Source organism: Macrobrachium nipponense, chromosome 32, assembly GCF_015104395.2.
Source record: "Macrobrachium nipponense isolate FS-2020 chromosome 32, ASM1510439v2, whole genome shotgun sequence".
In the NCBI taxonomy this organism is placed as follows: domain Eukaryota; kingdom Metazoa; phylum Arthropoda; class Malacostraca; order Decapoda; family Palaemonidae; genus Macrobrachium; species Macrobrachium nipponense.
Window position 1 is genome coordinate 60,130,466 of NC_061094.1, and position 12,392 is coordinate 60,142,857.

At 33.7% G+C, this 12,392-nt stretch overlaps 1 protein-coding gene across 1 annotated transcript in view; it reads right to left on the bottom strand.

Moving 5' to 3' along the window:
- The window catches only part of LOC135207439 (rotatin-like), a 31,661-nt gene that overhangs the window by 2,223 nt on the left and 17,046 nt on the right, over positions 1–12,392 (bottom strand). Inside the window, exons 17-34 of the mRNA XM_064239164.1 lie at positions 12,155–12,331; positions 11,489–11,624; positions 10,196–10,869; positions 9,878–9,998; positions 9,462–9,695; positions 8,752–8,848; positions 7,549–7,675; positions 7,212–7,408; positions 6,562–6,694; positions 5,710–5,893; positions 4,810–4,996; positions 4,450–4,619; positions 3,924–4,225; positions 3,145–3,240; positions 2,443–2,652; positions 1,821–2,022; positions 1,213–1,454; positions 433–570 (exon numbers count right to left, since the gene is read on the bottom strand). Coding sequence (XP_064095234.1) covers positions 433–570; positions 1,213–1,454; positions 1,821–2,022; positions 2,443–2,652; positions 3,145–3,240; positions 3,924–4,225; positions 4,450–4,619; positions 4,810–4,996; positions 5,710–5,893; positions 6,562–6,694; positions 7,212–7,408; positions 7,549–7,675; positions 8,752–8,848; positions 9,462–9,695; positions 9,878–9,998; positions 10,196–10,869; positions 11,489–11,624; positions 12,155–12,331 — 3,627 coding nt within the window. The remainder of the gene's footprint in view (positions 1–432; positions 571–1,212; positions 1,455–1,820; positions 2,023–2,442; positions 2,653–3,144; positions 3,241–3,923; positions 4,226–4,449; positions 4,620–4,809; positions 4,997–5,709; positions 5,894–6,561; positions 6,695–7,211; positions 7,409–7,548; positions 7,676–8,751; positions 8,849–9,461; positions 9,696–9,877; positions 9,999–10,195; positions 10,870–11,488; positions 11,625–12,154; positions 12,332–12,392) is intronic.

Genomic DNA, 12,392 nt, shown 5'->3' on the forward strand with positions numbered 1-12,392 from the left:
GGTACAAGATTAGCAATAGAAAAAAATGTCTGACAGAGGAGAGAAGTTCTGTGTTGGATATCTTAAGCTAGTGGTATTAAAACACTCTTGAAGGATTATCGAACAGAAGTTGTCAAACATCAACAGTATAAATATAGAACAAGATAATTAGAGCTTTCATTAAAAAATACCTTAGTTTTACCATATGTATTTAAAAAAATTACTTTTATACAAAACTTTGCAAATATAATCACACAGTATAATCAATAAGATCATGAACACAAAGCTTCCAAATTAAAACTCTTGATACTCTAAAAATTAGTCATGAAACCTTTACAATAAAACATATTTGTCATAAATATTCATTACACATAAATAGCCTTATTCTATACTGTACAATGGCTCTCCAGCCACAACTACATGTACATCTGACGAAGCAATGACAAAACATACCTTGCACACTGCCACCTGAGACTCCTTATGAGAAAGAAGAACAATAAACAACTTCAGGATAGGAAGAGTGATGAACATGCCCTCTTCAAAAGCAAACTTGCTATCTAGCCACTTCATTATGGAGGTCATTAAATCATGCTGTAGGTAAGAACATGAAAGGATTATTACTGCTATTCAGTACTTTAACCTACTAACAAAAAGAACAATCCTGAAAGCTGCAGACAAGAATTAGTTATAGGAGTTCAATCAAAGCTGTACTTCTGTGTCTAGTGTGTTAGGCAATTGACAAATAATTTTTTCTCAAATTTATCTCTAGTGTCCGAACATTCATATACTGTAGTCACAGCCGTATGCAAGAAAAGCTGACTTCCTTTAATCAGAACAACCTGGAAGATGTCTACATCAAACTGACTAACCATCAAATCACCTTTCTCTCATGGTTTGCCCATATGCATTAAAGCATCCAGTACTAGTCAGTAAGGGCAAGAAATGTTTGAGAAAGTGCCAAAGGGAAGCTCTAAACACCTGGACTATGGCTACCTTACCTACAGAAATACATCAACTAATATCAAACCTAATGCATATTATGTTAAAACTAGCTCTTTAAGATTCAACTTAGTCTTAAAAATGGAGAATTTGTCCTAGAAAAGAATTAATTAAATTTCCCAAGTTTTTGAATAATTCAATTTCTGTATGGAAACAAAGAACTCTTCTTTTAGCTATGTTGGTAAAAACAGTATCTGATAATAACAAATATAGGAACTATTAACATCTACTAGCCTTGATCATCACAGAAGTACATTCCTGTAACCTGGAACAATTAGTTAACAGTAATATAGAAATTTCTATACTCTCTCTTGGAAGATCTTTCAATCCCAATACTGAGCCTCTGCTAAGATTTTGATGGCGTGACAACTGCTGGCAGACAACTGTCGTGATATTTGCCAGAAGAGGATGACTTGTCCTCGAAGCACTAAGAAGTACACCAGGCAGGCCACTTGTTCGATTCAAGAACAAACATACTGAAAATAATAATAACAAGAAAATAAATAAACCCTGATGTCACATACTGTATTATATAGAGAGCTCCTTCATGTTAGAGGGGCAGGCTTCTAAATAAAATAGGTCAAACAATGAAAATCAGATCTATTTTCAAAAGTGCATGTCAATCATGAATATTCAATTTGTTTTAAAGTTTTTTCAACGTAGCCTATTAATATGTTATGCACAAATCCTAAACATGTCGTGCTACTGTAGACTGAAAAACAATATAAATACCAAAAAGCTATACTACTTAATGTGACTGCAAATCAAATTATTGCCATTACAAGAAGAACATAGCATGCCATAACTGAAAAAAACAACTTTCGGAACACCAAAATATTTACCTTGATGATGTGTTGAAGCAGAAAGGATGAACTTTAAAGTGGCAGTCAATAAAGACTGTGTGCGAAGTATTGGCACCCAAAGTGAATGAAGAAGGGGTAACACAGACTCCCCAATGGTCACTACCCAAGGACCTCTTCCGTCCACCCAGTTCGTAGCCAATTCCAAGTGCAGGATCACTCTTTGTATTAGTTCTTTTAGTCCCTGGGATAAGAGTTTACATGTTCAAGATGATTCATACTGAACCCATTAACATTCCTATCCCTGTCTACCTATGGACGCCATTTTTTAAAAAGGGGGGGCACATTAAATGGGAAATATCAGGGGATTTTTTTGTAGTCCTATACCTTTAGTTTATGGGAAGCTATCCTAAACAAAGGGTTTGTTATCATATATGTTGACTATATGGCAGCTATTAATTCTGGCTTGTCTTCTCACTGTATTACCAAAAACCCTTTTGAAGAATTGAGAACTGCTGCTTTTAGGAACACGAACAGAACAGCAAAAGAAAACAAAATATAAAAATCTAAAATTGAAACCTGCTTTTTCTAAAGTCTGTAGTTCCATACTTCAAAAGATGTTTAAAAATCTCTGATTTAAGGGAAAACAAATTCAGTGCCTTACCTTCTTTTTCATAAGTTGAGTTGTAATATGAATATTTACAGTTTGAATTTTCACTTGAAGATCAGTAAATGGTTTTATAAGAATCGGCATAAAAAACAAGCGGTAATGATGTGCTGCTTCTTTTGCACTAGTGGAAATTAGTAGGGTTAACTTCAAGCATTCCAGCAATAGAGTTCGATGTTCTAATTCCACTGGTGAGAGTTCAGTTTTCTGATGAAACAAAAAGTAAACAGAAATTTTATCTTGGTCACTATTAACATTTTTACACTGCAATAAGTTTTTTTGTAAATGTACATAAACATAAAATATTATGTAATGTCCGTCCGTCTTACATAAAAATTTTGACGAGGATACTTATAATGAAAAAGTTGATTTATGAAAAGTGCTGACTTAAGAGTCTTGTTAAATTGATATGCAATAAATACCTATAAATGCACCCACTAAAACCTGACATCTTAAGATATTAACATATTCTAATATTAAAAAGCTGAATCATACTGTATAAAACAGACCAAAGTCTTATATACTTAACAACACTACTGAACTTAAACACTTTCACTCCAAGTATCCTGAATAGAGAAGTGATATTCCCATTCCAGTACTTAGACAGAGCCTGGGGCATTTGACTTGTATTCAAGGGTAATGATACATCATTTCAACACAGAATGAACTGAATAGGTAGTAAAGTATAAATATTCTTACCTTTAGTAGCGTCTGACCAGGAATTTCATTAACATCTGTTACAAAACAAATTAATTGTATAAGATGTCTGCAGATTTCCCAACCAGGGCAAATATCCTGCAGAGAAAAATAAGGTAGAGCGTAAGGTTCACATTGAATGAATCTAACAATAAATATGGTCTGTCTTTCTTGTGTGAAAATGACCAAAGTAATTAATGAAAGATTTAAATCTTCATAAAACCAATATCAAACACAGTAAGTTAAAAAGAAAGGCTACTTTTAAATTACAACAAATTAAGGATGGTATCAAGTCTAATTTTACTGTCATTTTAGTTTTCTGCAAAAGAAAACTATTGAGATGGTTTTGTCTCCCCGTCCACACTTTTTCTGTCCAAGCTTTTTCTGTCTGCCCACAGATCTTAAAAACTACTGAGGATAGAGGGCTGAAAACTGGCATGTTGATTATCCACCCTCCAATCATCAAACATACCAAATTGCAGCCCTCTAGACTAATTAATTTCTATTTTATTTAAGGTTAAAGTTAGCCATAATCGTGCATCTGGCAAAGCAACAACACAGACCACCACAGCTGGCTGAGTGTCTCATGGGCTGCAGCTTGTACAGCATTACACAGACCAACAAAAGTTAGATCTATTTTCTGTGGCCTTGATTATATGTTGTACAGAAAACTTGATTGGGCACATTTTTTACTTATTACAGTTCTCACAAGGGCTAATTGTAAGTAATGGTTTCTGGTGAAATGAAATTGTGTACACATAAAAAACAAAAATAACTTTTACCTGGTCATTTAAAAGCATCACTGGCACATCTAATATTTTTGAAAGACTCAATTCAGCAGTGCTTTCTGGCAAATTCTCATCAGGAAAAACTGAATAAATAAGGCTAATCAAGAAGCTTGCTGCTGCCCTCTGAAGATTCAGCAGTGAGGACGAGTGAAGACTGAGCACTAAAGGACGCAGAGTAAGTGCGGGAGACGCTACGATCCATTCAATTATTGGTGATGTACCGCACAGTCCACCTCCATGTGTGAGAACGTTTAGCAATTCAAAACCAACAATTTTGGTCTGTGGTTTATCAACACCTGCAACAAGGATCTCTTTTAATCATCTTACCAACAAGTTGGACAAATTTCCCAACAGTATACAAAGCATCTAATAAATCATTTCAAAATACAGTATGAGTGTAATCCTAAAAGAATTTTACTACAAAACATGTTTATATATACATATAGTCAATTATTTGTCAGCTTTGGCAGTAGTATATGTATACATGCAATTCTACTAAAGATAAAAACTGGTCACAAACCAGAGGTCAGCACCGCCATTATGAGATGTACGAGACTAGTGTCTCGTGTAAGAGAATGGGCAAGTGATGAATCATGCTTAAGAACTGCACATAGGAATATCAAAGCTGTTTCCATGGCTTGAAAATAACTCTCAGATGCATTAATGAGAGGCATAATATAACGAAGTTGTCTGAAAAGATAAAAAAAAGGGAGTAAAAACTTCAAGAAAAAATGTCAAAAAACAGAAATATCAAAGTGAAAACAATGGTTCTAAAGTATCATATACAAAATACAGATTACTATATGAAAATATTAACGATTAAAGAAAAGAATGTAATAGCAGAAATTTTAGAATTTTATTATAAAAAGTACCAACTTACTTGATAACCATGTGAATTATTCCAAGCGAGCATAACTGATCTATAACCTGGGACGGTTGGAGTAATAATAAGTTAGTGAACAGCCTCAACAATGATTCATACAGCTGAACAGAAACAAGTGATGATGATTTGCCATTTCTCCAATCCTCGTCACTCTGACTCTCCATGCTGCCAAGCTCATCGTCAGCTGAAATATTAGGAAATTTATAGATCTATTTTTTGTTTGTCAACAACCATCTTTTTCTCCTTTTCTGAACAGATAAAAAATCTGTGATTTTTTGTTTGTCAAAGTTAACTAACATGTAAAACCATTCCACTGGGGAGGATGGAGGGGAATTCAATAATGAAGTCAACAATGTGTCAGCCAAACATTACTAGAATGAAAAGCAACATATGTATATTGACAGCATCCACACAATAAAAGGAAGAAAATTCCATCAAAAGCTGAAAGACGTCAATAGAAAGAGGGCACTAAGGCAGATGAATTACTGAGGGTAGTCAATGATATAACGATCTTGTGAACCAAAGAAATTTTCATCAGTTTCGGATCATAATCAATGCCTTTGATTAGCTTCTGTCTTGTGCACTTTCTACCTGAATTCCAGTTTGTTCATCCTACTAATTTCACAGCCACTACTTTTCTGACAAATCATTTAAATATCTAAGATCTTAGTCTATATTCTATCTGCTACACACTACATTTCTCTACAACTTTCATATTTGTAATATTATTTCATACACACTTCATGCATGAATCTTTGCACTTAGCAGTCACAAGTCTTCTACATCTCCTCCATTTTTTTTATTGGTGCCAAAAGCAATAATAATGATCCAGTAATATTACTACTGTTATCATTAATAAATGCTACATAAATTTTGTCTATAATATTTAGTACACACCTGCAGTACATAAAGAACTAAGATGGCTAGTAGAGAAATCCCACTCAGCTTGTTTTACTGGATGGCACTCTCCCTCTGGCTTCCCAGGATAGATGCAAAGCTTAAACACTGTTATCCTCATAATTTTGTAAAAGTTGCAGTGCTGAAGTAAAACCATTAGGGCCTGAACTCCACAAATGGATTCCTGTCAAAGTAAAAGCCATTCAAGTGAATTACTACAGGTAATATATATGCATAACTATAATTAGCAAAAACTCCTCATTTCTACAAAACATCAAAATATGCTTTCCAGTTTGCCTAGTCTTGAGAAGCATATTCCATTGTATACCAGACAGACTAACAATTACTGCACTAAATGAAACAATGCACAGTAGTAGTTACAGCAGGTTCCAAAGTTATATGTGAGTCAAAGGTATGTTGTGTCCTAAATTCAAAACTTAACATAATAACAATTATATGACTAAATCAGCTGATTTGATGTAACCATCATAATCCTTTGGCATCACAATCCTTTGAAGGTACCAAGGAAGTGAAAACCCACGATCCAGTAATCATTCAAAATCATGAATGAAAGTGCAGGGGACGAAGAAAAATTAATAATGCTTGTGTGCTATACAAAAATAAATAAATTATGAAATTTTAACATAGGTGTCAGTCTAACATTCTACACAATCAGTCCCTTGTTATAAACAAGGCAGCACAACAAAGTAACTCTTACTGCCAGGGAACCCACTAACAGATAATTTTTTTTTTAAGTGTCCAATAATTCAAAGACCATAAATGTGGACTCAACTAATGAGAAGGGTTTTATGTCAAATGATGTCTAAATACAAAACCAATAACATGACTTACACCTGTCATTGTATCAGTGACTATTGGGGATGACCATGGCTCATTTACAGTTGGCCTTTTTTCTGTAAGCTTAACAAGTAATTCTGCAGCTGACATTCTTACCAAGCAGCTCCGACCAGTTGCCAGTAAGTAGCTGTAAAGAAATTTTTAATAAAAATGCTGAAAAAGAGTAACCTTTTCTTTAAATATTTTTGTAAAATATAATCAGTTACTTCAGATATGTATACATTCTCACACAGAGGGAAGAGAAAATTGTATGAATGAGAAAAAAAAACATGAATAGCAGGATGGTATGACAGAGGGATCAACCTGAGAATAAAAACAACTGAAGATATTACAAGGCCACTCTGCAAGATGAAAAATGATACAGCCCCAAGGACTGAGCACACAACCATTCAAAACCAGATTGCGTCTCGAAAGTAGGATATCTCATTCATCATTTTATCAATACTTTACTCGTTCAGCAACCTTTCAACACCTGGCCTGTCTAACTAGTACCAGGTAAGTAAGTAAAAGTAATGGGATATATCATATATCATTCATTTTCATACACAAAAGTACCAAACATATTCTGATGAATACCTGTGTGATATACAGAAAAATGTAAACCTTCACTTAAGCTTTCTAAACTATGCACTAAGTTAACATACCTTAAGGCGGCTCCCCACACACCTCCTGAAACTTGGGTGAGACTTTCATGAAGGAGGAACAAGCCTTCTGGCTTGCTTGTTAATGACGAAGCAACAGTTAAACCAGCACTTGTCACGCTTGGGTCTCGATACACCCAAAGAGAAACCAGCCATGACCAATCTGGTGACCCTCCTATGTTTGCCCATTTGGATATTTCCTGCAAGTAATCATAATTACATTTCCTGCAAGTAATCATAAATACATTGATAATTTCAATGAGAGGTAGAGTTTAAAACAAGAGTATAAGTCCTGTTTATTATAAAATTACATCTACATATAATAATGCTATTAAATTACCTCAGACAAGTCACCACTGGGGTGAGACAGCAAATGTATCAGTATAAGGGATGAGCTTAGTGTAACTGCCCTTCCCATAAATGAGTTGTGAGCTCTGCCACGTCCTTCATGGAAAGTCTTGATTATTCTGGGAAATAATAATTTCAAATTGAATAAAATTCCTATACTAAAGGTATGGTAACATAATTCAAATTTAAATTGTTAAATAAAATCCACTAATTGTAACTAGCCTTATTCTGTGTAAAACCCAAACTAATTACACATACTTCATGATGTGATGTGAACAAGAAAAAGTTCTGGTATCCATGCCCAACCAACAGTCCACTGTCTGCAGTAAGTCATATTACTAATTCTGTGTAACTTGTAAATATTCAAACATATGCAGTGTGTCATAAGCTGCACTGAGTTCTTTTAGCTTTTAAAATTTTCATCATTTCAATTATCGTGTGCTTTTTCATATGTTATCTTTCCCAAAGTAGTTCTTATGTTTATTCCTTTCACTCCCTGAGTGTATTTAAGGGTTCGGTGAGCATTTTCTTGCAACATTTTAATTCGTTCTATGGTGCCCACTCACCTGGCTGCTACCCTCATTAGAGTGCAGGATACTGTACTTATATATCTTTGGGACTTATAAGCCCATTGTGTCAGCTTGTTAAACAGTAACATAAGACTGAAGGAATCACATGAATGATGAAATAACTTGGAAACAGGAAAAGTGAGTAACAGTAATATAGCAACCCCCACCTTGCTTCTGAACTTATGGCAAAGTGATAATAGACTTGACACAAAGTATACCTTATCAAAATGAATAAAAAAAATGGTCAAATGAACAAGTAATGAATGATGCTTCACAATAATGGGAGAGAGTATAAATTGTAAGAAGCAAAGACATGCAACTGACCTTAAGGAAGTTTTCTTGGCAGAAGGGTGTCATCTTCCCCTTTGAGACAGTGGAGCAAGAGCTAAGCATGTGCAGTAAGATTTTCCCCCTTAAAACATCTTTCAAGTACTAGATGTGACTGGGAGAATTTCACACACAGTAAGGCTATTTTATTATTAACTGGTTTATAAATACAAACTATTCTTGATGAACAAAGATTAGTAAAATAATTTTGTTTAGCAATAATTGAATCCTTGAATGAAACAAGTTTCATGCAGTTTTATAAATTAACATAAAAAATTAACTTTTAAGTACTGCATTACCTTGTTAAGCATGACACAAGCTGACTAGCTATTTTGTCACCTGGCCAACCGAGAGCTGTTACATGAGCTAAACATTCCAATGCACAGCCAAGTACCACTGCATAAAATAAAGAAAAAATTGAGGCTTACAAAAGAGAAAAAAACTTTGTCAATGGTAAATAAAAATAAAATAAAATCATAATTTAGATAAGGCAGTATGCTGAGAATCCAGCTGTTAGTTGAAATTATCATAAATGAGAAGATAATCTGTTATGACATATTCCTACACAGTATAAAGAAAATACAAAATAATTAAAATTGAAAGCTTTCTTAATGCAAATCACTGCATCTTCCTTAAATATACCAAAGTAAGGCAATGCTTCAACAGGGAAGACTGGAAATACATCTTACAGAAAATATCTCACTTACATACTGCTGAATTACAGTTTCATTTGTTTCAACTAATAATCAGATTTTTCATCAACTGCCTTTACCCCATACTGTGGAGGCTTTAATAAACATAACAGGTTTTTATTTGCAGATATATCAACTTATTAAACTGATTATAGCAACAGCAACAAAAAATTAAGCTTGAAATTTAAGAAACAAGATACTAGTAGAACAAAACATTTACTTTCTCAGAGATTTAAAAAATAAAAATAAAAAGATTACTAATGTGCATATCAGATATCATTATAACTACATACTTACTTTCCAAATAAATAACAAACCTAAATTGTAATACTGCGGCTCATTTTCATCATTTGGCTTCAGAACTGGAAGAAGGCCCAGAACTACATTTGCTGTCAAATGGTTGGTGGAATTATTGGTCCCAAAATCTCTTGTTACATTAGACTCTTTAACTAATTGGGCAATTAAACCAATCAGATTTGTAATGATGCGGAAAAGTCGCACAGACAAGAGTGCTCTTGGATTGGGATCACTGGCAACCCAGGTGACTGAACCTAATACAAGTAAATGTTTAAAAGGTATGAAATTCATATCATCACATCTATGCTATACATACAAAAAGCTGAATCTTAGATATTTTGTAAGGTAATCTTCTTTTAATATTCATTAGTAAATTAAATAAAGATAAAAATAAAGAAAAAGCAAATTCCAACTTATAAATTCAACTTATTAGTACCTGTTGTTTTCAATGTGTCATGTAAAGCAGAATCTAATCTTGTAAACTGTCCCACCAAGAACTCAAGTAATGGAAAACCTTTCTCTTTGTCACCTTGGCTCTGACCTTTGTTTCTCTGGCACTGAAAAAATTGAGAATTACCTCCTGAAATTTAAGTCCACACACATTGCTTCTCTTACAAGGAAATATTGTAAAGACAATTCAACATGAACTACTAATGTACTTAATTCATTATAACAAAGTTTGTATAAGAAAGTTAACAATTTCTAATTCATGAATGAAAAATTAAGGTATTCAATTTCTTACCAAATTACTCACCAGTAGAATCACATAAATCATATTCAAAATATGGGTCAACAGCTGTTCATCAACAGAAGAATTGGGCTGACAAGTGAGGAAACGACAAAGGCCCTGAGTCCAATGGTTTGTGAATATGATATCTTTATTTTCCAAAGAATTCATTCGAAACTGTAACATATGAAAACTCAGACAATTTGAGTTATTCTTCACATCATGATGAGTTGTTCCATTCTCAATATTGAGGAGGAATTTCTCTAAGACGTTCTGCAACACATACAACCTAATTATGGAGATTTCTTTATTGCTGAGGTTCAGTTTTACAGCAAAACTATCACACTTAGCACTTTCATTGCTAATATTTTCAAGGCCTCCTCGACAAGTGGAAGCCCACACAACTCTGAAGAATTGCATGACTTCCCAGTCTTCTTCTTGCAGTATTTGATGAACAGTCCTCATTTCTTCACACAAACCACCCTTATCAAACCAAGTATAAGTATCACAGATAAATGGTAAGTGAACCTTTGAAATTAACAATTCTGGGACAGATATGAAATTTTTTCCTCCCACTGCAACTGTTCCACATTCAGCTCTATCACATGTAGAAAAGACGATAACATCATTCAGCAACAAGAGTGCCATCAGACACGATGCCTGGCTCCTTGTATGTTCGTCAACGTAAAACACAAAACCAGCTGAAATAGAGAGCTAAAATATTAAGCAAATTAAAGATACAACAGGCTGGTAATTATTATTATAAAAGAATATTTAAACTGTTTAGTGAAGCAATTATAGCATTAAACAATGCAGAACCAATAGTTACAAGATTACTGTAATTTGCAATTCATTATACAGGTCTAGCCTCTTAAATTATAGTGTTACTTCCTTCCTAATAATCTTTTTTATGCATAATTTTTTCAAATGGTGTCATTTACACACTACTAAAAGCCAAAGCACCCTTCTGTATCCATAAGAGTAGAAAAATAATTATAAAATCCCCGTAGTTAGAATCTTTCCAGAGAAAATCTTTACCATCATTATGTACTCGTTGTAAGTTACCTGCCACCATAACTTTTTAATAGCCAAAACAAATACTGCCGTGACACTTATCAGTCTTATTTACCAAGAAATTTCCCACCATATTTAATACATATAACCTTTATATCCCTGAAGTTTGAGATCATCATTTAAATACAAAACATAAAGAAGGATCCTAACAATTTGGCATAACACCTATTTTAATCATTCTATCAATAGCTAGTTCTATATCTACTAAGCCCCTATATCATCCAGACACTGTCTCTTATGTCTTACCTCTAACAAGGCACAAAAGAAATTCCTCATCATCAGATAATATTGTCCTGATGCTGGAGGAATGTGTTGCCAATAAGCACAAGACTCCCAAGGCTCCAGGTACGAAGTCAACTGTAACATTCATTGATCCATCCTGCTGTAAGAGAAAAGAACATCCTCTATCCATCCTTTAAAATATGGAGACCAGACTTAGTTTTGCTAACTAACTTTCCATGAATTATGACTAATTTAAAGTATTCATACAGATCTGTAAATACAGTATCATCTACTTATTTAAATCTTTACTTAACCTTTACTTTTAAAACCTATACTCTATTTGCATGAGAAGTCTATTGCCTTGGAAGTTGGTAAACAGTGAAATATCTAAACACGGTTCATAAAATTTTTCCTAAAATACAGATTTATATTTTTAGTAATAGTTTCAAATTAAAATTTAAAGGTGTGTATGGATCAATTTTTTTTTTACCAGTTCTATTAAAAATTTGAGAGTGAAGGGAACATACTGTATGTGACAAACAGGTATCTAGGGAGACATCAGGATATAATGAATAAAAGATGCAATGTGGAGGATGTAATACAAACTAGCAAAATCAATAAATGTATAAGAACAACAATGGTCTGTGCTTACATGTGATCGTAATAAATTATTTTCATTAAATCACCTACCTTCAGCATACCAATGAAATTAAGAATTAGATACTGAATTGAAAAGAGCTGAAGGAAAGGCTTGTGAAGTTGAGGATCTCCCAGAAGGAATGCCAATTGAGACCACGCTGCTTTACGAACAGCATTTTCTACTCCAACACCCTGAATTAGTTCTACAACCTTCAGGAGTCGACCTCTCTGAAAGGAGAAAATTACCGTACACACAACTCAGACCTTATCAAATTGAATTAAAATATAT